At 38.0% G+C, this 25,735-nt stretch overlaps 1 protein-coding gene across 7 annotated transcripts in view; it reads right to left on the minus strand.

Annotated features, from left to right (window-relative positions):
• Positions 1–13,025, minus strand: part of SHPRH (SNF2 histone linker PHD RING helicase) — an 89,480-nt gene extending 76,455 nt beyond the window's left edge. For 6 of the 7 annotated variants that reach the window (XR_006526743.2, XR_011502567.1, XR_011502568.1 and 3 more), the window contains exons 1-2: positions 12,760–13,025; positions 1,874–2,544 (exon numbers count right to left, since the gene is read on the minus strand). Coding sequence is in view for 4 of the 7 variants with exons in the window: in XM_014850653.3 (XP_014706139.2) it covers positions 1,874–2,512 (639 nt within the window). In the remaining 3 variants the exon portion in view is untranslated. Of the gene's footprint in view, positions 1–1,873; positions 2,545–12,554; positions 12,729–12,759 lie in introns of those variants that run through there. The other variant, XM_014850654.3, reaches the window with a different exon arrangement.
• Positions 13,026–25,735: the final 12,710 nt, after the last annotated feature.

Consider the following 25,735-nt stretch of genomic DNA (forward strand, 5'->3'; position numbering starts at 1 on the left):
TGGTTAGGAAAACAGACCTTGATTAATGTTATATATCTTGATTCTGGTGAAGCAATGCAGTATGAAGTATTTCAGTTAAAACATTTGAATTTAAATACTGGCATTGATATTTAGGAGCTAAATAAACAGGAAACATAACATTTACTTCGACCCTAGAGAGAAGTTCTCATTTGCAAAATGGAGAGAAGCCTATATGAGACAGCCTAGATAATACAATTTTAACATTTCCTAATTGCAGATACTCAATAAACAGAGTTCCCTTCATTTCTCTGTATTATCAGGGACCTAAAGCCCTAATCACTGAGATGCTCATTCTTTCCCTAAAGAACAAGAATCGAACAGCTTCCTATAGGAGTGAGTAGTACAGATTATATTCCATTATTATCTGTACTCTACTTTGCGTTCACCTAGAGAGGCCTTACTACAGCAGCAATAAATGTTGCAATATTTATAAAAATCAAGATCAGAGAACACAGAAGAGATCACGACGTGGTGTGTGTGTGTTCTATCCACCTGCCGTGGTGTGTGGGGCAGGTGGATAGAACACACGCACACAAGCCATTACAGACTTATTATCTTTGGGCCACAATTTTGGCACTCACAATCAGCAAAGTGAGGGAATATTTGGCTGCACAGTTTCATTATCCAGGGAAGAATTAATTACAATCTAATACTTCTAAAATTTCTCCTTTCCTCCTGTCAATTCTGAAACTATAAACATGGCTATTGATGTAATTATTTTTAATGTGAGAAATGTATAGGACAGTTTTCAATTGAACAAAGGTGAATTTAACATTTTAGAATTTCTTTTCAAGTTTTAGCATGAAAGCATATTAACCTGCTTCATAGTTTATAAGGTACATTTACTTACATTCTCTTACCTGATTCTCAACACAATTGTATGAGGCAAAAATAATGGGTATGATTTACATCTCATACAGAAAGAAGCTGAAATTAGAGCATTTAAATGATTTACATAAAGTTACTTGGCTACTACACAGCAGAGCCTGAAATGAATTATAAATCTATTCATTCATTTACTGAAAATCTTTTCAGTATCAAGCGCTTTACTAGGCTGTGAAGACAAAAGACTTCACAGTGTAGTGAGGGAGAAAGATCTAAAATCTAAGTATGCTACAAGTGACCACGGCAAAAACAACATGCGCATCAGGTATGACGGGGGAAGGGCATGTAACAGCATCCAGAGTTTAAGAAAAGCCCTCCCTAGATGAGGCAAACTCTGAGCTGAATATTACAGAATGAGCAGGCGTCAGCAGGGAAGAGGAGGGGACAACCCAGGCAGAGAGAACTGTGAGAGCAAAAGAACAAAGATGCAGAAAGATGGCAGGGAACGTGCAGGAAACATATCAATCTGGAATTTCTGGGACAGAAAACAAAGCAGAATGACATAAGATGAGGCTGGAGAAGCTGACAAGCGCTACTTGTCTACTACTAAAGGAGGAATTTATGTGCCAGACTATACTCAATTCTGCAGGCAGTAAAGAAGAGAATTCTATTTGCATTCATATGCCATTCCAGAGACAAAGTAGAGGGAGGAACTGAAAAGGCAAACAGGGAAATGGTTAAAGGACTGCCACAGGAAGAGGAGGAGATAATGAAGACTAAAATAAGTCACTGAGGGCAGAGCTGGAAAGGAGGAATCAGGAAGACCTCCTTGAAGGAGTACAGCCTGGAAGTGATTAGCTATAAAAAAATATTTTTTACTGGTTACTGAAAGCCCAAAATAAAGTGTACTTTGAAACTTGATAATGAGAGACTTATTTCTGGCTTTTCAGACCTTCCTTCTAAGTTAACTTCAAAATGGACTGCCCAACGCAGAAGAGCCTTAAAAGACATCACAGAAATCGAGTACCTTGATTATGCGATTTCCTTCTGGTTTTTGGTAAAGTTTTATTCTTTTCTTCTTTTGCAGCCACCCCAAATCTTCTAACATTTCTCCACTGAAGGATGCTTCCACTCGAATACCTTTGTCATAAACACTGACTGGCTCATTGAGGCCTTTTTCCTGTTTCTCTACATCTTCGCATTCTGAATGAACACAGATCAGGAACTGATTGCTGGACTCGGAACTCATCAAGGTAAAACTCCTTTCAGAAAAATTTTCAACTAAATTCTGTTCAGGAAGAAGCTGAAGAGTTAATTCTCCTAGAAATGCTTTCCAAGAATTATCAAAGTGATAGGGAGAAATCACAATATTCAGCTTTACAGAGAGAGGGGAAAAAGTGCCACCAGTCTCTTCTCTGTCGATTGATTTTGAGACTCTCACCACTTCCGAACACCTCTTCTTATCTCTGGGAGCCACTTCTTCCTTCAGACTATCATCTAGGATGATGCAATGAGCAGAAGAGGAATCTGAACCAGGGCAGGAGTGCTCGTCATCAGTTAAGAGGAGGGGCTCATTTCTTCTGTCCTCATGCATATTCCAACGGAGCTGCTGTTGCTTTTCTTCATCTATCCTCACCGGAGGAGCACGTTTCCGTCGGCTGCTCATTTTCAAGTTTTCTTGGTTGGTAAACGTGAATTCTAGAAGGTAAAAAACAGTAGGCATTCCAAGAGAGGATTTTAGTATCAAAGTGTTCCTGACAAATTTCCCAAGGAGAAAATCAGCATAAACTTATAGTCCATATCCATAGTATGAAATCTTCAGAGAGATACACAAAACAATGGATAGTATTTTTTAATAAGTCAAATATAGCTAAAGAACATACTGACCTTAATCTCATGCATGATATAAATTCTAATGGTCTTACTGCTGTTCAATGGATAAATTTTTTTTTTTTTTTTTAAGATTTTATTTTTTCCTTTTTCTCCCCAAAGCCCCCCGGTACATAGTTGTGTATTCTTCGTTGTGAGTTCCTCTAGTTGTGGCATGTGGGACGCTGCCTCAGCGTGGTCTGACGAGCAGTGCCATGTCCGCGCCCAGGATTCGAACTGACGAAACACTGGGCCGCCTGCAGCGGAGCGCGCGAACTTAACCACTCGGCCACGGGGCCAGCCCCTGTTCAATGGATAAATTTAATAAAAACAATTTATCTAAAATAAATTCTAAAAATACATTTAATGAGCAGCATGACAGTAAGGTGAATCTCTCAAATATCCCGGAAATGCATATTTGAAGAGTTTTAGTACCATTTAAACTCATGTCTGCATCACTGCAGAATTTCAATTTTATTTTATAATCCTAAAGAGTTAACAAAACTTCACTTGACCCTTACATAGTTTAAAAAATCCCTACAAATGTATCTTTTCTTTCAAAAAAGGATGATGAAAATACCAAAATGTATTTCTTTTTGTGGATTAGCAGATAAAAAAGATAAGAGGGCTAGCTGGGCCAAGAATAAGGTAATGATGGCAACCAGAAGAAATGGGGCAGAGATAATAAAAGAAAAAGAAAAGAAAAAGTGCAGGAAAAAAAGAAAAAAAAGATTTGTGATCTCAAAAGAGAAAATCAGGCTGAAAGAAGCCTATATAAAGTAGGGCCCAAACTACACCTTTGCTAAAATAATAGCCAATTCCTATATGAAATCTAGAACAATTCAAAGAGATTAAATCATAAAGTCATAATGATGGTTGCTGCCTATTCCTACCATGTAGCTGAAAAAAAATGAATGTGTAGACAATTAAAATTTGACTTCAACTAGAGTTTAAGAAATATTCTCAATAATCCCATTTTTCAGTAGAATCCAATCAGGTATTTGCTGAGTCCCCATTAAGTACTCAGTACTGTGCTGTATTTTAGGGGAGGATACAAAAGACGTATAGATCAAATCGCTATCTCTAATTGAGTACAGACTGATGTACTGAGCACAGGACATGATGTACTGATGTCTGATGACAAACTGAGCACACAGAGCAGCTGACACCCCTCTACCCCTACAGACTCCCCCCATCCTGAACCACTCTGCTGCAAATCTAGGAGAGAACGGGAAATGTGCCGCAAAGAAACAATTCAGAAATATACAGCCCTGTTTAAAACAGAACAAAACCACTAGGAGAAATCTCAGTTGAGGAGAAACTGTGAGGAATTCCTAAACAACAATACAGAGGGAATCAATCTGAAAAGCGAAGTGACAGGTGAATGTATTAGCACAAAAGATGGGAGCACCATCAAGAGGGCTTCCAAGCTCAATGGTGGCGGACCTGGTAGTGGAAACCAAAGTGGGTCCAGGGCTACAAACACAGATAATATTGGAGCAATAAAGTGAGAACTGGCAGGTCTCTGCCTGTCCTACCTCTCCTAAAGGCAAGGTAGCTGTGATGCGAGTATCTATTTCCTGGGGAGAGCAGTCCCTAAACTGGAAAGATGCCCTTTCTTACTGACTACAGAAGAAAAAAAGCAGATGACAATGAATTCTGCCTATAGAGAGTTCTCACCAATTCCCCATTCTCACTCAACACAATGGAAAACAAGTCCCAGCAGCTGCTTCTGACCCTCTCCTTCAGCAAACTGTACAAGCAGAGACAATGGAAGGTGAAGCAGGGAAACCCAACTACAAAGATGAGCTCACAAGCAACAATCAAACATTAAGGGATCTCCAACAGGAGAATAAATCAACAAAGACAAACTTTCACCCAAGGAAACAGGTAGAGTAATCTGAATAGGACTTTATATCACATACAATTGACATCATCACATTCTCAAGAAGATAAAATACTGTTTTCATGAAATAGAAGCAGGAAGTCAGAATGCAAAAAAGATGGTTATTAAAAAAAATTAGCAATTTTAGAAAAGTAATCTATTACTGAAATTTAAAAGAAAAAAATAACTTGGCCAATGACTCAATAGCAGAATGGGTATAACTACAGAGCAGTTGCTACAGTGATCCCTCAAAGAAATGAAACAAATGAAGGAAGTTCTACCACAGCCCCAGTTAGGGTAACCAACTCTTCCCAGTCTGCCTGGGACTTTCTTGGTTTTAGCAATGAAAGTCCCAAATCCTGGGAAACCCCTTACTTCCAGGCAAACCAGAATGGTTGGTCTTCCCCACCCTATCTTACCCCTAGCAGACACTTTCCAGGCACAGCACAGGGAGAAGAAACTCAAACAGGGTCCAGTGGTCTCTCTTGAGTTAAGGGGACAGAACTTAGAATTTGTGGGGCAAAAATACCAGAGAGGCAGGAGCTGCTCATAGAGGAGGCTCTGGAGATACGCAGAGGAGTCCCTTGAGTCTCTGAGAGGGCCATGACCTGGATCTTTGTGTGAGGGCAATATTCAAAGCTGCAGGAAGAACCACTAGCAGAAGTAGGTGGAGCAATCCCTGGAACTCGTACATGGCTAGAACTGCTTGTGGAAAGACTCCTAATAAACAAAGCATCATGTAGAGTTCTCAAACAGCCATTGTACACAATTTGAATATCTTCAAGAAGGTAGAGGAAAACATGAAGATGACGAAGAAATATGGAAGATATACAAGAGACCCAAATGGAATTTATGCAGATGGAAAACACAATATCTGAAATGAAAAATATCCTGTATGAGATTAACAGCAGATGAGACATGGCAGAAAAAACGCAGAGTGAGTTTAAACACAGTAACAACAGAACTATCAAAAATGCAGTAGAGGGGGCTGGCCCAGTGGTGAAGTGGTTAAGTTTGGACGCTCCGCTTCAGCAGCCAGGGGTTCGTGGGTTTGGATCCTGGATGTGGACCTACAAACCACTCATCAAGCCATGCTGTGGCAGCGACCCACATACAAAATGGAGGAAGACTGGAACAGATGTTAGCTCAGGGACAATCTTCCTCACCAAAAAGAAGCAGGGAAAGAAACTAAGACTGGAAAAACAAAAACAGAAAATCAGAGACCTACTGGACAACATCAAACAGTCCAGCATGCATGGAACCGGAATCTCAGGAGGAAATGGGAAAGGAGAAGAAAAAAATGAAGCAAAAATTTTTTCCAAATTTGCTAAAACCTATCAACCTGGAGAACCAAGAAGCTTAAAGAAACCTAATCAGGGTAAACACAAGGACAACCACAGAAAGGTATACAATTTAATTAAATTGCTGAAAAGCAAGACCATCTCTTCAGGTTAGCCCCATCTTCCTGGTTTAGGCATTTCTCTCAACATAAACTTCTAAATCTAGCAATATATCTTTAAAAAATTCAGGCAAAAAAAATGACACACAAAAGCCAAGAGAATTTATCACCTATAGACCCACACTACAAGAAATGTTAAAAGAAGTTCTCAAGCAGAAGAAAAATGATATTACATGGAAACACGGATCTACACAAAGGAATAAAAACATCATAAATGAAAAATATGTGTATAAATATATATGTTTTCTCGTTTTTACATTTCTTTATAATTGATTTTTTTAAATTTTTAAAAGTTTTTATTCTGAAAATTGTCAAGCCTATGTAAAAAGAGAGAAAACAGTATGGTAATATAATCATAGAGACATCCTATGTACTATGTTTATGGGCTGGAAGACTCAAGATACCAAGTCCTTGATATTGATCTAGAGTCAAAGAAATCTCATTCAAAATCCCAACAGGATTTTTTCTTTTTTTAGAAACTGACAAGCTGATTCTAAAATTTATATTGAAATGCCTAAGTTCTAGAAAAGTCAAACAACTTTGAAAAATAAGAATAGGTTGAAAGACTTACACTGACTCCAGCACTTACATTGACAGTAATCAAAGCAGTGTGGTCACAGTATAGAGACAGACATGTAAATCAATGGAACACAATAGTGTGTCCTGAAATAGACCCACCTAAGTATGGTCAATCGATTTTTGAAAGAAATTGAAAGGTAATCAATGGGGAAAGAATATTCTTTTCGATAAACAGATATCCATATGCAAAAAAAAAAAACTTTGACCTTTACCTCACACCACATATAAAAATTAACTTGAAATGGATCATAAACTGAAACATAAAAGTTAAAACTATAAAACTGGAAGAAAACAGAGGAGAAAATCTAAGTAACAGTGGATTAGGCAAAAAAAGTAATTAAATAGGACACAAAAAGCAGAGACTATAAGAAAATGATAAATTAAGCTTCATCAAAATTAAACACTTTGGTTCTTCAAAAGATACTGTTATGGAAATGAGAGGGGAAGTCACAGATGGGAGACACTATTAGTAAAACAAATATCTGATGAAAGATTTGTATGTGGAATATATAAAGAACTCTCAGAAATCAACAGTAAGACAAATAACCTTATTAAAAAAATGGACAAAAATTTTGAACAGATATTTCACCAAAGATGATCTCTAAGTGGCAAATAAGCACATGAAAATATCTTCACCATCATCAGTCAATAAGTCAAGGCAAATACAACCCACAAACTGCAGTGACAAACTACATATCCACTAGAATGGTTAAAATTCACAAACCTGAGACTATAGAGCAACTGGAACTGAACTCTCCAACACCCCAACAGGAAATGTTTGTCAGTTTCTTATAAAAGTAAATACATACCTTCTGCGAAGCCTAGTAATCCCATTCCCAGGTATTACCAAAGAGAAATAAAAACACAGATTCACAAAAAAAGACAAACTTGAATGTTAACAGCAGTTTTACTAATAAAAGCCTCAAACTGGAAACAACCCAAATGTCCATCTCCTGGTGAATGGATAAACAAATGGAACACTACTCCATGATAAACTGCTGATATATACAACACAGATGAATTATTAAGGCATTACACTAAGTGAAGGAAGCCAGATGTGCAAGGCTACATACTGTGATTCCATTTACACGAAACTCTAGAAAAGGCAAAAACCTAGTGACAGAAAGCAGATTCGTGGTTACCAGGCGCCAGGAAGTGGTAAGAGGTGACTGACAGTAAAGGACCTGGAGGGAGAGCTGTGGGGTGACAGAAACGTTCTAAGCATCGTAACGAAAGTGTCATAAAGCCTGTATTGTATACATTTGTCAAATGGTGATTACATGATTGCATACATTTGTCAAAACTCATCAAACTGTACACTTAAAATTGTTCGATTTTATTATATGTAAATTATACCTTGATAAAGCTGATTTAAAAAGCAAAAACAAAAAGTAGATACAGGAGGGATTTAAAAATTATAAGGGAATATTAAGAACAGCTTTATTCTAATAAACTTGAAATATCTAGATAAAATGGGTAATTTACTAACAAAATATAAATGAATGACATTGGCCCAAAAAATAGAAAATCTGAATAGAACGACAACCATAAAAGAAAGCGAAGTAACATTACTTATCTAGCGAAGATCTACCCTGCTTCCTTGCTGATAGAACTTCCCTTTCATTGAGGAACATGGTGGCCTTGTGACTTATAAGGAGGGTGGTTTTCTCAGCAGCCCCAAGGAAGTTGTTTGTCTCTGCTGTCCAGTAAGGTTGCCACAAGCTGCATGTAGTTATTTAACTTTAAATAAGATTAAACAATAATATAAACTCAGCTCCTGAGCTCACCACACTTGAAGGTCTCAAAAACCGTATGTGACTAGTGGCTAGTGTACTGGACAGCGCAGACAGAGAACATTCTCATAATTGCAAAACGTCTATGAAACAGTGCTGGTCTAGACAGAGAGACAAACACCGTATGATTTCACTTACATGTGGAATGTAAACAAACCTGTGGACGGAGATAAATTAGTGGTTACCGGGGGAAGGGATGCAGAGGGTGGAACAAGGGGTGAAGGGGCATACTTACATGGTGTCTGACAAACAATAATGTACAACTGAAATCTCACTATGTTATACGCTGTTATGACCACAATAAAAAAAATTAATGAGGAAAAAACAAACAAACAAACACACACACCAGGGCTGGTCTACGCCAATCATGAGAATTCCATTCCCTTAGCCAGCGCTTGGTTACCAATGTGCAGGTGATGGTCTATAATCCATCTGACTACGGTTAATCACTTTTCAAGCATCTTACCTCCTCTCTTATCTTGATAAGAGATCAGAATAGCATAGGAAGCCCCTAATAACCTAAGTGTTCTCCTCAAAGCACAGGGTGGAATACTGGAATTAGGTCACTCAGCTGGAATGTTGAGAAGTTAGGCTCTACCAGCTTATCGGTTAACTACTGCCACAAATATGCTCTGTAACACACCACCCTAGAGCTCAATGCCTTGAGACAACTACCATTTATTTTCACAGATGAGCAGGTTAGCTGACGACTGGCTGATCTAGGCTAGGTTTCTGGAGAGGCAGTTTGGCTCTGTTTAACGTAGTTCTCATCCTCCTCCGGGGACCAGCAAAGTAACCCAGGCATGTTCTTACGGCAATGGCTCAGGTGTGAAAGTGCAAATCCAATTACACAAGTACTTTTCAAAGTGCTTGGTCATGGCAAAACCACTAAGGTTCCAGGAGCCAAAGGAAAAGTGACACAGATGGACTTTAGTCAAGAGGTGAGGAAATATACTACACTTCTTTACTGGGTACAACTGGTCATGGCAAAGAGTGTGGATATGAGGTAGGGGGTGGGGAGGGAATAGGGCCAGTTACACAATCCATCACACCAACCACAGTAGTATTAATCACATGGTAATTATGGAATCATTAACTCTTAACGCCCCCAAAGCAACCAGCTATAGAGTCTCACATCTGCAGAGTGATGCGGCGGACAGGTGAGAATGTGGACTTTGAAGCCCTAGGTTCTAATTCTAGCTTTGGCATTTACTAACTGTGTGGCACTGGACTAGTTATCTAGCCTCTCTCTGACAGTTTTCTCTTCTCTAAAATAGGAATGATAGTGGGACTATGGTTAGAGACAATGAAATACAACAGCACAGTAACAGAAATTTAGCACATATTCAGTAAGTGGCAGTTGCTATCATCATCAACCTGAGAACAATATAAACTCCAGTTTACAATATCCAAACTTTAATGTAGTGGGATGGGGGACCCTAGATCAGTGTGTTTCAAATTTAACTGCACCTTAGAATCACCGGAGGGGGACTTTTAAAAATCCTGAGGCCCAGGTACCTCACGGCCAATTAAGCCAGAATCTCTGGGGATAGGACCCAGGCATTAGCCCCCTGATTTTTTAGGCTCCCTAGGTGATTCCTGTGTGCAGCCAAGTTTGGATAACCTGCTGCCTACTAAAATCCATTTCTTTCCTTACAAAGTATAGTATAGAAGGGATATGTCTGCCCAACTGGTGCTGCATAGTCCCAAGACCAGTTCTAGCCAATGAATTGTAAGTGGAGGTAACGTGTGACATTTCTCTTATAACAATCTTGTAATAGATATATTGAACCAGAACACATTTCTTTAACTGTTTATTCTGTGCTCTGGTAACACTCATCCAGTATCTTTTAGAATTACCTATATCACTATAATTTGCACACTCCTTCTGATGTTTGCCTCCAACCTGATTCTTTCAACATTACAGGCTGAAAGTGCTTATCAATTATAATGATAAGTTGGAGAAACATAAATACCAGGATTTCCAGCAAGGCTCTCCTTTTGTTCAGTTCTCAACTGAGCAAACATTCATGATCCGCCCTGCCCCTCTCTCCAATCTTGTTTTGGTTAACTCTTTTTCTAAGAGATCTCTATCTAGGAATAACTTCATGAACCAAAGAAGATATCATTTAATCAACTCTACTTATCACCATAATGTTAACTGGCAGCTAGTAAGTCAAGTACTAATAAAATTCTATATATCTCTAATCATATTCCAATTCCAAATCATTCTCCTGGTTTTCTTCATACCACATGAATCACACCTTTGATGGTTCCACTTCTTCTTCCTCCCCCTTAAGTATCAGTGTTTGCGTAAAACACAATTATATGCAGTTTTCTATATGGACCACACTTTTCCTGTCCCACATTTAAATGTAAAAAGCTTTATACTTGAAAAGCCCTTTCACATTTTTCTGCCTATCACTGTCCCAATCTCCCCATGAAACCTTCCATGACCAGGTATGCTGAATTACAGGCCTCTTCCCCTTGATCTCAACTGCTACAGTGCTCTTAACTGTTTGACTTTGAACTTCTTGAAAGCTGGGCAGGAATAGTACCCTATTAAGCATTGTACCCCCAATACCAGGTTAGTGCCAGGATGAAAAAGATATACAAAATAAGGCGAAACAAAGATCTCTAACTCCCTGAATATTCTCTCTCTTTCTAAGGACCTAACAGTACTTTACTCACATTTCTTTTTGGACAAGTGTCTCTCAATCACATTCTAGAAGACTATAGGTAATATGAAACTATTCCTTACTATTTCTGGCACAGAATCAGACAGAGAAAACTGACTTCTATCTTTACAAGAAAACAAAGACAGATTGCTAGAAAAATAAACACAAAATGTTAAGCTACTAAGACAATACAACAAATAAATTGATTTTTTTTCTCCAAATTATTCTCTCTTCATTAAAAGACACAAACCAGTCCTGAATTACAGCAAATGCATGACAGATCTGGTTTTAGGCTATCAAAGGCAACAAGGAGTATGCATTTGCCACACTGCTGTCCAGGGTGAACCTTATGCAAATGAAGCCTAATCATTATTGATGACTGAAAAGCTCCTGACGACCTGGCATGCCCACAATCTTTTTCTGTAGTGATAACTCCAGTAGGGTGAGAGTATTTACATCTGTTGAACTCTAAAATATGTGTTAACTGCATGAGCTTGAAAAATGCCCTCATAAGACGCATTTTCACCAGTAGATTCTGTTTCCCCCAAATTGTTCTAGCCTGAACTCTTCACAAAAGATTTAATAATTCTACAAGTACAATTCTTTTAGGCTGGGTAAAAAGAGGATATATACAACAGCATCTTTCAAAAGTAAACTATTCTATTCTCAATCTGCCAGCCTGTTAGCTAACTGGTCCTTCCAGGCTCTGCTTCCTGCACGGTTACTGATCATAAACCAACCAGTCTTTTCGGTGACAGTACAGATCTCACGGGTCACTTCTATCCATGGGAGTTTCATCATTTTTTCTATCAAAAAAATAGGTATAATGACTTTAAAATTATTTTATTTTGTTCAGTTAAAGCCTCAAGTTAATTTAAATACAAGCAAGAAAACATCAAACACCGAGGACTTCTACCTCGTGGCTAATGTCAAGTTACCTAGAAAAAAGGCACAAGCCTAATGGTCATTATTTAGTAATAGTGTATATCAGACACTGACTGTCAATCATCAGCTAACACAGCTTCGTTCATAAACCTAGCAACTACGTTGGAGTCAAAATGTACAACGTGCAAGGGAGGCTTTGAATGCGAATGTAATGAATCAGACCCCGAAGGTAACTGAGAACTTTCGGACTAACTTGGAAGCCTCGGCCTCCCCTCTCGCTGCGTTACGATCCCGCGCACCCAGAAGCTCGGCGGCTGCCCAGCTGCAGCCTCCAGAGGCATCTCTGCAGCGAACGGTGATCCCCACTCCGTTTTCTTCCGAAAGGCTGCAGAGCGGTTCGGGAATCGAAGCAGGGTGCTGGCGCCGGATCGCTGCAGCAAGCCGGGCAAACAAGCCACCGCGAGCCCAAGGGGCGCGACGACAGGCCCTCGGACCCCCGAACAAAACTCCGCAGGCCCCGGCCCCCGGGAGAAGTACAACCCGCTTTCCCACGGCCTCACCTTCTCCCGAGGGAGCCTGGCCGTCCCGAGGCCCGCGCGTCCGGGATGGGGAAGGGTCGGGGAGACTCGCGCAGCGGCTGCCTCTCAGCCCTTCAACTTCCCGGGCTCCACAGCAACCGAGTCCTCCCTCCCTCCCTGTCTCCGTCCAGAGACCTTTCCCGTCCCCGACCTCTGACCCCTGACCCTCTATCACCCAAGCGCCTACCAAGACTGGCTCTCCAAGCCTCTTGAGCCTCTGTGCAGCACGGCCCGGGGCCCTCTAATGCCCCCGCAGATCACGGGCCACCCACCGAACATCCGCCTGAGGTGGGCGCGCGCTTTATGCTGGTTTATGTTGGGGTTCGGTGGGGACCCAGAAACCACAGCTCCTAGCTGCCGGGCGCGCGCTGGAGCGTGGGGTCAAGGTGAACGCGCACGTCGGGGCGCCCCGCCCCTTTCCTCCCGCAATAGCTTCACGAGTCTTTTCTGCGCAAGTCCACACAATTAAAGACTATCAAAGGCTACAGCTAAAGTCTCGCGATAGCTCTGCCCGACGCTATTAAAGAATTTGTACAGGATTGGCTGGACCCCTAAGGAGGAGGCGGGGCTCTAAGCCTGTATGGGCGGGGCTCCCTGCTGAAGGGGCGGGGCTCGCCTTGAAGCAAGTGACGGGTGTAAATGATTTATAGCTTTAGTAAAAAGGCAGAAAAGAATTGTGCAAACGCATCTTTTTTATTGATTCTAGAAAGCAACCACTAATTAGGTACCGATGAGGCTTATCTCCCTCAAAAAAGTTTTTTGAAAAAGACTTTCCAGGGAAATGTGAGTAAATATTTTAAGGTGAGTGAAAAACTACATGTATTGTGCTGAAGTTGGCCTTCCAATATCTTAGCCTTTTTTTCCTTCTCTTCACTGAGAGATAGCCTCTTTCTCACGAAGGTGGACATGCTGAAAGCTATGCCACCAGTATTTCAAATAGCAGGGTCACCCATGGTGGACGGGTTTCAGTGGAGCTTCTAGACTCAGACATTCCAGTCAGCAAGAAGGACCTGGCACCCACTTCTGAAAAAATTGGCCATGAAAATCCTGTGAATAGCAGCTGATTCAAAAAGACTGGGCATCCTGGCATGTGTGATCACAGAAACATGAAAGTAAGCTCTTGCCTGAGAGAACATCTGTTGTAGTTGCATAGACGATCCAGAGTGGCCCCTATACGACCTAGTAAAGAACTTCATCACAGAAAGAAGCCATCTACATAAACAAAACCCTGTAAAATTTGATGGAAATCAGAGACCTTATTCAAGGTTTCATGAGTCAAGTTGAAGAAATAGTGCTAATGCGGGGGCATTGGGCAAGCAGAGTCTCTCTTTATTGGCGAACTGATCGTTTTACTAAGTACAAGACATAGTGGAACCTTTCTTTTGGAAGTGTAATTTGCAATTCAGTATTTAAATGTATATTGTGCTGCAAAAGTTTATCTTTGATAATTTTATGTCACTTCTCACCATCGGAGCAGAGAATTAAGTTCATAGTTTGATTGAGTCCAGCTGGTGCCAGGCAGAAATATTTTAAAATAAACACAGCATCATTTCATCTTTGTTCACCTTGATTGGGGTAATTAATCTCTACAGACATAATTATTGTTATGTTGTGCAATATATTAAACTACAGATCCAGTTGTAATTGTGGAGAGAGGTGACTTCAGCTACAGAGATGGAATTCTATACACTATCATTCAGTGATGACAATTAAACAAAGTTCTTTCTCTTCAATTTTCCAGTGGTATGTTCAATTCTGTATTTGCAAGGTGTCCTGTATTATCTTTGAAAGACTTCTCCATGGGATAATGTTTTCAAATTAGAATCACTCGAGCTAATTTCAGAAAACATGGTTTATTTTTGCACCTTAGCTCTCTGGAAGCTCCCAGCTGTGAAACACCTATTCACCCCTGACAACACTGTCCACCTATTAGATGCTAGTGATCTAACAGCATTCTACAAGTGGGAATAAATTAATTGAACATAAACCAATCAGTGAATCAGTGCTCATAGAGTTCAACTGCTTCTTCCTGAAACCATCAATGTGATATCAGACCACTTACTTCCTAGTGTGAGGCCAAAGCTTTAGCTCCAGTTCCTTTTGGGGACAGTAGCTTTATTCCAGCCATAGCCCTAACCCAAGTCATCTGTATTAGAAACGAATGCTATAGGTTGTTCTCAAGGAGGAGGACTGGTTGAGAGAGAGTAGTTGAGTTAACGTAAATTTAACTCCCTTTGGGGGCAGAAACAGGATAATTGATGATTTGTGAGTAGAACATTACGTTTTGCAAAGCTCTTTCATGTTCATTTTTCCATTTGATTCTTAGAATGATAATATGAGATTTAAAATTTTTATTTCACAGAAGAAGAATCTGAGACTCAGAGAAATTTGGTGATTTGCCACAGTTTAGCTCTAAGGGAACAAGAAGACCTAGAATTCCTCTTGACTTCTCCGTCTAGGCTGTTGCTTCTTATTACTAAGTCATATTTTCTATCAAATAAAAATAAACAATTTATCACCAAACTTCCTAGGTTGGCGTGGGAAAAATAAAAATAAAGGCAAGAGGTGTGTAATTATTTGATGACACAGGGCTGTGTATATCAACAATAGGGATCCTTTTCGCCCAGCACTGTTTTCTTGTTAATAAAATTTCTTGAGAAATTTACTCCATGTTCTACATATCTTTGCCTGCTGTCTGGAAGCAAAGTTGATGGCCACTCAGTATGGTTGCCAAAGATGACTCTCTGTTGCCATTTCCTCTACTACCAACCTCTCTTGGGATTGCTTTCCCTCTTCCAGACAAATTGAAAACATCAGGGTCAAAGTCACTATTCTGGAATGAATTACAATGTCCAAAGCCATTGTCAAAATGTGTGTGGTACTAACAGAGAGTGGGAGGAAGAAACATGGTCTTGGAAAATTGGTGCTGGCAGGGGTGATCAGCTGTCCTGAAGGGAGTGTTGCCAGGTCAAACAAGCAAGCAATGGCATCAGAGGACTGGGCACACTTTGCCGTAGCATGAGTAGGACATGTTGGAGGGCAGGAGGTATGTGACCTGAAAACAAATTGTCATGTTTAGAGCCGCACAGCTTTTCCTCAGGCCAGCCATGGATAGGTTTAATTGTTAAATTTCAATTAAATTTTTCCGTGGTAATTTGCAGATTGGATTTATTTCAAAGTCCAAAGTTTGTTCTATCTTCCCTGCTGCCAGCTCAACCTGCAAACTAAAAACTCAAGCTGTGTCCCTTCTGCCTCTTATAATTTGTAAAGTAACATTTGTAATCTGTACATAAAATGCTACATTGGACATGAACTTATGACATAAAGATAAGGAAATTCATCATTTCTTTTTAAGTGTTTGTCTTGGGTGTTAATAAAGCAATGCTTGTAAGTTAGGTAACAGCAACGGCAAGGTTGAAGGTGAGTCTGTTGGGTAACGAAAGATGTGAGATTACATTCAGTGTTTATCAATGAAGATAAAAATCTATATCATTGGTCTGCTTCCCAGTCCCTCCCTGCCTTCTTTCCCAACTATTACTTTTTCAATGGCTTATTTTTTTCCAACTAATTTTGTCAGTGTGGCCTCTGGGCATTAAGATACAGGAAAATTGTAGATGAGTCTATTAACGCTTATGACTTAGGTAATATTTATTACGCAGTTTTGAGAAAAAAACAAGTAAAACATTTTTTGAATATTTCAAGAGTCACCATCATATATCATTTTAAAGTACAAAAATAGTGTCGTAACACTTTCAGAATGAATCGAAAATCTCATGGAAGCTTAGTCATAGTAGTGTTAGCATAAAATGACACTTGTCCAAAAATAAAGAACCTTTCCAAAGCTTCCATCCACTAGAAGGGCAGTGTTATGCTTAGACTTCAGCATCGGTGTATTTTTTGTTTGTTTGTTTATTGAAGTAACATTGGTTTATAACGTTATATCAGTTTTGGGTGTACATCATTGTATTTCGATTTCCTTTTTTTTTAAAGATTGGCACCTGAGCTAACAACTGTTGCCAATCTTTTTTTTTTTTTCTGCTTTATCTCCCCCAAATCCCCCCCAGTACATAGTTGTATATCTTAGTTGCAGGTCCTTCTAGTTGTGGCCTGTGGGATGCCACCTCAACGTGGCCTGACGAGTGGTGCCATGTCCGCGCCCAGGATGCGAACTGGTGAAACCCTGGGCCGCCACAGGGGAGCATGGGAACTTAACCACTTGGCCACGGGGGCAGGCCCTATATTTCGATTTCTGTGTAGATTACATCATGTTCATCACCTAAAGACTGACTAAAATCCACCACCATACACATGTGCCTAATCATGTCTTTCACCCTCCTCCCTCCCCTCGTCCCCTCTGGTAACCACTAATCCAATCTCTGTCTCTCTGTGTTTGTTGGTTGTAGTCTTTATCTTCTATTTATGAGTGAGATCATATGATATCTGACTTTCTCCTTCTAATTTATTTCGCTTAGCCTAATACCCTCAAGTTCCATCTCTGTTGTCACAAATGGACAGATTTTGTTGTTTTTTTATGACTGAATAGTATTGCATTGTGTATATATACCACATCTTCATTATCCATTCTCCCCTTGATGGGCACCCAGGTTCCTTCCAAGTCTTGGCTATTGTGAATAATGCTGTAATGAACATAGGGGTACATATATCTTTATGCATTTGTGTTTTCATGTTTTTTGAATAAATACCCAGCAGTAGAATAGCTGGATTATATGATAGCTCTATTTTTTTTTTTGAGGAATCTCCATACTGTTTTGTATAATGGTTGCATCAGTTCATACCCCCACCAGCACAGTGTATGAGATTTCCCTTTTCTCCACATCCTCTCCAACACTTGTTATTTCCTATCTTGTTAATTATAATCATTCTGACGGGCATGAGGTGATATCTCATGGTACTTTTGATTTGCATGTCCTTGATAATTGGTGATGTTGAATTTATTTTCATGTGCCTGTTGGCCATCTATGTATCTTCTTTAGAGAAATCTGTTCAGATCTTTTGCCCATTTTTTAATTGGGTTGTTGGTTTTCTTGTTGTTGAGATGTATGAGTCCTTTAGATAGTTTAGATATTAACCGCTTATCGGATATATGGTTTGCAAATATCTTCTCCCAATTGTTAGGTTGTCTTTTCATTTTGTTGATGGTTTCCTTTGCTGTTCAGAAGTTTTTTAGTTTGATGTAGTCCCATTTTTTATTTTTTCTGTTGTTTTCCTTGCCCAGTCAGACATGGTACTTGAAAATATGCTGCTAAGACGACTGTCAAACAGTATACTATCTATGTCTTCTAGAATTTTCATGGTTTCAGGTCTTACATTCAAGTCTTTAATCCATTTTGAATTAATTTTTGTTCATGGTGTAAGATAATGGTCTACTTTCATTCTTTCGCATGTGGCTGTCCAGTTTTCCCAACACTATTTATTGACGAGACTTTCCTTTCTCCATTGTATGTTCTTTGCTCCCTTGTCTAAAATTAGCTGTCCATAGATGTGTGGGTTTATTTCTGGGCTCTAGATTCTGTTCCATTGATCTGTTTGTCTGTTTTTGTGCCAGTATGATGCTGTTTTGATGACTATAGCTTTGTAGTATATTTTGAAATCAGGGAGTGTGATATCTCCAGCTTAGTTCTTTTTCTCAGGATTCCTTTGGCTATTCAAGGTCTTTTGTTGTTCCACATAAATTTTAGGTTTCTTTGTTCTGTTTCTGTGAAAAATGCTGTTGGAACTTTGATAGGGATTGCATTGAATCTGTAGATAGCTTTGAGATATATGGACATTTTAACTATGTTAATTATTCCAGTTCAAGAGGATGGAATAGCTTTTCATTTCTTTGTGTTTTCTTCAATTTCTTTCAACAAGGTTTTATCGTTTTCAATGTACAGATCTTTCACCTTTGGTTAAGTTTACATCTAGGTATTTTATTCTTTTTCTTGCAATTGTAAATGAGACTGTATTCTTAATTTCTCTTTCTGCTACTTTATTGTTAGTGTTTAGAAACCCAACTGATTTGTATATTGATTTCATATCCTGCAACTTTACTGTGGTCATGTATTATATCTAAGAGTTTTTTGGTGGATTCTTTAGAGTTTTCTATATATAAAATCATGTCATCCTCAAATAGTGACCATTTCACTTCTTCCTTTCCAATTTGGATCCCTTTTATTTCTTTTTCTTGCCTGATTACTCTGGCTAGGACTTCCAATACTATGTTCAATAAGAATGGTGAAAGTGGGCATTCTTGTCTGATTCCTGTTCTTAGAGGGATAGCTTCCAGTTTTTCTCCATTGAGAATAATATTAGCTGTGGGTTTTTAATATATGGCCTTTGTGATGTTGATGTACTTCTCTTCTATACCCATTTTATTCAGAGTTTTAATCATAAATGGATGCTCTATCTTGTCAAATGCTTTCTCTGCATCTGTTGGGATGATCATGTGATTTTTATTCTTCATTCTGTTAATGTGGTGTATTACATTGATGGATTTACAGATTTTGAACCATCCCTGCATCCCTTGAATAAATTTCACTTCATCATAGTATATGATCATTTTAATGTATTGTCGTATTTGATTTGCTAGAATTTTGTTGAAGATTTTTGCATCAATCTTCACCAGTGATATTGGCCTGTAATTTTCTTTTTTTGTATTGTCCTTGTCTGGTTTGGGTATCAGCATAATATTGGCCTCATAGAATCAGTTAGGAAGCTTCCCCTCCTCTTCAATTTTTTGGAAGACTTCAAAAAGGATAAGTGTTAAGTCTTCTTTGAATGTTTGGTAGAATTCACCAGGAAAGCCATCTGGTCCTGGACTTTTATTTTTTGGGAGGTTTTTGATTACTGTTTTGATCTCCTTACTGGTGATTGGTCTATTTGAATTCTCTACTTCTTCTTGATTCAGTTTTGGGAGGTTGTGTGAGTCTAAGAATTTATCCATTTCTTCTAGATTATCCAATTTGGTTGGGGGATAGCTTTTCATGGAATTGTCTTATAATCTTTTGCTTTTCTGAGGTGTCTTTGTAATTTCTCCTCTTTCATTTCTGATTTTATTTATTTGAGCCTTCTATCTTTTTTCTTGGTGCATCTAGCTGAAAGTTTGTCCATTTTGTTTATCTTCCAAAGAACTAGCTCTTCATTGCATTGATTTTTTTCACCTTTTTTTTTTTTGGTCTCTATTTCATTTCTTTTTGCTCTTTTTATTATTTCCTTCCTTCTACTGATTTTTGGGCTTTGTTTGTTCTTCTTATTCCCATTCCTTTGGGTGCACTCTAAGATTGTTTATCTGAGATTTTTCTTGTTTGTTGAGGTAGGCCTGTATTGCTATCAACTTTCCTCTTAGAACCACTTTTGCTGTATCCCATAAATTTTGGCATGTTGTATTTTCATTTGTCTTCCAGTATTTTTTGATTTCTCCATTGATTTCTTCATTGACCCAGTCGTTGTTTAGTAGCATTTTGTTTAATTTTCACATATTTGTGACTTTTTCGATTTTATTCCTGTAATTGGTGTCTGGTTTCATACCGTTGTGGTCAGGAAAGATGCTTGGTATCATTTAAATCTTCTTAAATATATTGAGACCTGATTTGTGGGCTAATAATTGATCTATCCTGGAGAATGTTCTTTGTGGTTTTTAAAAAAATGTGCTTTCCGTTGTTTTTGGATGGGATGTTCTGTAAAATCTACTAAGCCCATCTGGTCATTTAAGGCCAATGTTTCCTTATTGATCTTCTGTTTGTGTGATCTATCCATTGGTGTAAGTGAGTGTTAAAGTCCCCTACTATTAATGTGTTCCTGTCTATTTCTCCTTTTATGTCTGTTAATAATTACTTTATATATTTAGATGCTCTTATGTTGGGTGCATAGATATTTACTAGTGTTATATCCTCTTGTTGGATTGTTCCCTTTATCATTATGCAGTGTCCTTCTATGTGTTTTGTTACCATTTTGGTTTTAAGTCTATTTTGTATGATATAAGTATTGCTACCCCAGCTATCTTTTCATTGCAATTTGAATGGAGTATCTTTTTTCATCCCTTCAGTTTCAGTTTGTGAGTGTCTTCAGGTCTGAAGTGTGTCTCCTGTATGCAGCACATATATGGGTCTTGTTTTTCTCTCCAATTGACCACTTTAGTGAAACCAATTGGAAGACAACTGTTTGGGAACTTCTTGAGCAGATGATATAAAACTTATGACCTAACTGATTCCTGGATGGTTAAAAAGCCAGCTCATATAAATCAAACCCTTATTTCCTATAGCCACAATGTTATTAACTGGGGCTCCAATACCAGAAACCCATTTCATACCTTAAAAATATTAAACTAATCTTTACAAAAATTAGCTGAAAATGGATTACAGACCTAAATGTAAAATGTAAAACTGTTAAACTCATAGGAGATAACATAGGAGAAAACCTAGATGACCTTGCGGATGGTGATGACTTTTTAGATACAACACCAAAGGCATGATCCATGAAAGAAGCAATTGATAAGTGAGACTTCATTAAATTTGAAATTTTATGCTCTGCAAAAGACAACATCAAGAGAGTTAGAAGGCAATTCACAGACTGGAAGAAAATGTTTGCAAAAGACACATCTAGTAAAGGACTCTAACTACAATGATTACTTATGGGATATACAAATAAAAAGACTTAAGATGTCACATCCAAAACATAAAATGTAGGGAGGGGGAAGTAAAAATGTAGAGCTTTAGAATGTGATCAAAATTAAGTTCTTGTCAACTTAAAATATACGTTATAGATATAAGTTGTTATATGTAAGCTTCATGGTAGCCACAAAGCAAAAACTTATCATAGATACACAAAAGATAAAGAGAAAGGAATATAAGCATACTACTAAAGAAAGTCATCAAAACACAAAGGAAGAGAGTGAGAGAAGAAGAAAGGAATAGAGAAAAACTATAAAACAACTAGAAAACAATGAATGAAATGGCACTAATTAAATACCTATCAATAATGAATTTAAACATAAATGGACTAAATTTTCCAATAAAAAACATAGAGTGACTGAATGAATAAAAAAAACAAAATCCCATCTATATGCTGCCTACCAGAGACTCACTTCAGATATAAGGAAACACACAAAGTGAAGGGATGGAAAAAGATATTCTATGCACATGGGAACCAAAAGAAAGTTGGGGTAGCTATATTTATATCAGGCAAAATAGACTTTAAAACAAAAAACTGTAATAAAAGACAAAGAAGGGCACTCTATAACAATAAAGGGGTCATTCCAACAGAGAGATATAGCATTTGTAAATATTTATGCACCCAATATAGGACCCCCTAAATATATAAAACAAATATTAGCAGACCTAAAGGGAGAATTAGACAGCAATATAATAATAGAAGGGGACTTTAACATCCTATATACATCAATGGATAGACCATCCTGAGATAAAATCAGTAAGGAAACATTGGCCTTAAATGACCCATTAGACCAGATGGACTTGACAGATATATACAGAACACTCCATCCAAAAGAAACAGAATACACATTTTTCTCAAATGCACCTGGAACATTCTCTAGGATAGATCATATAAACTTAAGAAGATTGAAGATTAAGAAGGTTGAAGCTGTATGAAGCATTTTTCTGACCACTAGGGTATGAAATTAGAGATAAATTACAAGAAGAAAACTGGAACATTCAAATATATGTGAAGATTATACAACATGCTACTGAACAACAAATGGGTCAAAGTACAAATCCAAAGAGAAAAAAAATCTTGAGATAAATGAAAATGTAAATACAATATATCAAAATGTATGGGATGCAGCAAAAGCAGTTCTAAGAGAGAATTTCATAGTGATAAATGCCCACATCAAGAAACAAGAAACAGGCTGGCCCTGTGACCAAGTGGGTAAGTTCACGTGCTCTGCTTTGGCAACCTGGGGTTTGCCAGTTCAGATCCTGGGTGTGGAACTACACACCACTCATCAAGCCATGCTGTGGTGGCATCTTACGTAGAAGAACTAGAATGACTTACAACCAGGATACACAGCTATGTACTGGGGCTTTGGGAAGGAAAAAAAAGAGGGAGATTGGCAACAGATGTTAGCTCTGGGCCAATCTTCTAAAAAAAATAAAGAGAAAGAAACAAGAAAAATCTCAAATAAACAATCTAATAATAATATATGATAAGAATATAATAAATATATAGTATAATTATATAATAATCTCAATAGATGCAAAGTATTTGACAAAGTTCAACACCCATTCATGATGCAACTCTCAAGGAAACAGGTACAGAAGGAACTTACCTCAACATAATAAATGCCATATATTAAAAGCTCACTCCTAACATCATATTTGATGGGGGAAGACTGAAAGCTTTCCTTCAAAAATCTGCTACAAGGCAAGAGCGCCTACTCTCACCACTTCTATTCAATGTTGTACTGGAAGTTCTAGCCAGAGCAATGAGACACGAAAAGAGAAATAAAAGGCATTCAATGTGGAAAGGAAGTAGTAAAATTACCTGTGTTTCCTGATGACATGATCATATATGTAGAAAACTCTAAAAACTCAACAACAATGAAACTGTTAGAAATAATAAATGAATTCAATAAAGTTGAAGGAAACAAAATCAACATACAAAAATCAGTCACGTGTCTATACAAAAACAACTATCCAAAAAGGAAATTAAGGAAACAATTCTAGTCACAATAGCAACAAAAAGAATAAAATACTTAGAAATAAACTTAACCAAAGAGGTGAAAGACTTGTACACTGAAAATTACAAAACATTGGTGAAGGAAATTAAGGAAGACACAGATAAATGGAAAGACATGCTGTGTTCATGCTTTGAAAGAAGTAACATTGTCAAAATGTCCATACTACCCAAAGCCATCCAGAGCTTCAACACAATCCCTAACAAAATCACAATGGCATTATTTACAGAAACAATAAAAACAATTCCAAAATTCATATGGAACCTCAAAAGGCACCAAATAGCCAAAGCAATCTTGAACAAGAAAAACGAAGCTGGAGGCGTCACATTTCCTGATTTCAAAATATATTCCAAGGGTATATCAAAATACTATGGTATTGGCATAAAAAAGACATATAGACCAAAGTAACAGAAAAGAGAGCCCAGAAATAAATCCACGCATCCATAGTCAACTGATCTTTGACAAGGGTGCTAAGAACACATGAGGAAAGAATAGTGTCTTCAATTAATGGTGTTTGGAAAACTGGATATCCACATGGAGAAGAATGAAATTGGATCTTCTCTTGCAACATATAGAAAAATCAACTCAAAACAGATTAAAGAATTAAACATAAGACCTAAAACTAAAACTACTAGATGAAAACTTAGGCAAAAACTTCTTGACATTGGTCTGGGCAATGATTTTTTGGATATGACCTGAAAGGCACAGGCAACAAAAGCAAAAATAGACGATGTGATTTGTCTACTTTTTGATGGGATTGCATAAAACTATAAAGTTTTTTCACAGTAAAGGAAACAATCAAAAGAGTGAAAAAGAAACCCAAATGGGAGAAAATATTAGCAAACCATGTATCTGATAAAGGGTTAATTTCCAAAATATTTAAGGAATTCAAACAATTGAACCAAAAGACCCCACATAACTTGATTTAAAAATGAGCTAAGGGCCAGAACAGATATTTCTCAAAGAAGCCCATACAAATGGCCAACAGGTATGTGGAAAGGTGCTCAACAACACTAATCATCAGAAAAATCCAAATCACCCCCCCCAATGAGATTTCACCTTACACGTTAGAATAGCGATTATCTAAAAGACAAAAGATAACAAGTGATGGTGAGGATGTGGCGGAAAAGGACCTTGGCACACTGTTGCTGGGAATGTAAGTTAGTACAGCCATTATGGAAAGCAGTATGGAGGCTCCTCAAAAATTAAAAATAGAACTACCATGTAATACCACAATCCCATTTCTGGGTATATACGCAAAAGAAATGAAATCGGTATCTTGAAGCGATGCCTGCAGCCCTACATTCATTCCTTCATTATGCATGGTATCTAATATAGAGAAATAACCTAAATGTTCACTGATGGAAGAACGGGTAAAGAAAATGTAGTATATATAAAATAGAATCTTATTCAACCTTAAAACAGAAGAAAATCCTGCCATTTGCAATGGATGAACCTGGAGGACATTGTGCTAAGTGAAATATGCCAGGCACAGAAAGACAAATACTGCGGTATCTCACTTATTTATGGAATCTATGACATTTGAACTGATAAAATCAGAGAGTAGAATGGTATTTGTCAGGGGCTGGGGCATGAAATAAATGAGGAGATGTTTTTCAAAGGGTAGACAGATTCAATTATTTTGGGTGAGTAAGTTCTGGAAATCCAATGTCCAGCATGGTGAGTATGTTTGATAATATTGTGTTGTATACTTGAAATTTGCTAAGAGAGTTTATCTTAATTGTTCTCACTGCAAAAAATATAACTATGTGAGATGATGGATATGTTAATTAACTTGATTGTAGTAATCATTTCACAATGTATTTGTAAATTAATCCATCAGGTTGTACATCTTAGATATATTCAAGTTATATTTGTCAATACTTCAATGAAGCTGAAAAAAAAGAGTGATAATTGAGAAATTTTAACAATTTTAACTGCCCTCGTCAAAAAGTGATTATTTGTGGGGCTGGCCCCGTGGCCGAGTGGTTAAGTTCGCGCGCTCCGCTGCAGGCGGCCCAGTGTTTCGTCGGTTCGAATCCTGGGCGCGGACATGGCAATGCTCGTCAGACCACGCTGAGGCAGCGTCCCACATGCCACAACTAGAGGAACCCACAATGAAGAATACACAACTATGTACCGGGGGGCTTTGGGGAGAAAAAGGAAAAAATAAAATCTTAAAAAAAAAAAAAAGTGATTATTTGTAATCAAATGGGTATTACATTATATTTTTCATGGTATTTCAATCATTTGAAGGGTAATTATCTACGTAGAAGAAATTCTTAGCCAAACAACATAATAGCTAGAAAGCTTTACCTGCTCCAAATATTTTTAATACATGAGAGTTTTCTAGATTTTGTTTGGCAAAGGAGTATGAGACAATATTTTCTCTGTTCTACCAGAAAACAATGACAGAGTCCTGTTGCTTTAATGCCTTTCTCCTATGCAGAATATTTGTTCAATTTCTTTGTAG

The sequence above is a fragment of the Equus asinus genome, chromosome 1 (genome assembly GCF_041296235.1).
Source record: "Equus asinus isolate D_3611 breed Donkey chromosome 1, EquAss-T2T_v2, whole genome shotgun sequence".
Classification (NCBI taxonomy): domain Eukaryota; kingdom Metazoa; phylum Chordata; class Mammalia; order Perissodactyla; family Equidae; genus Equus; species Equus asinus.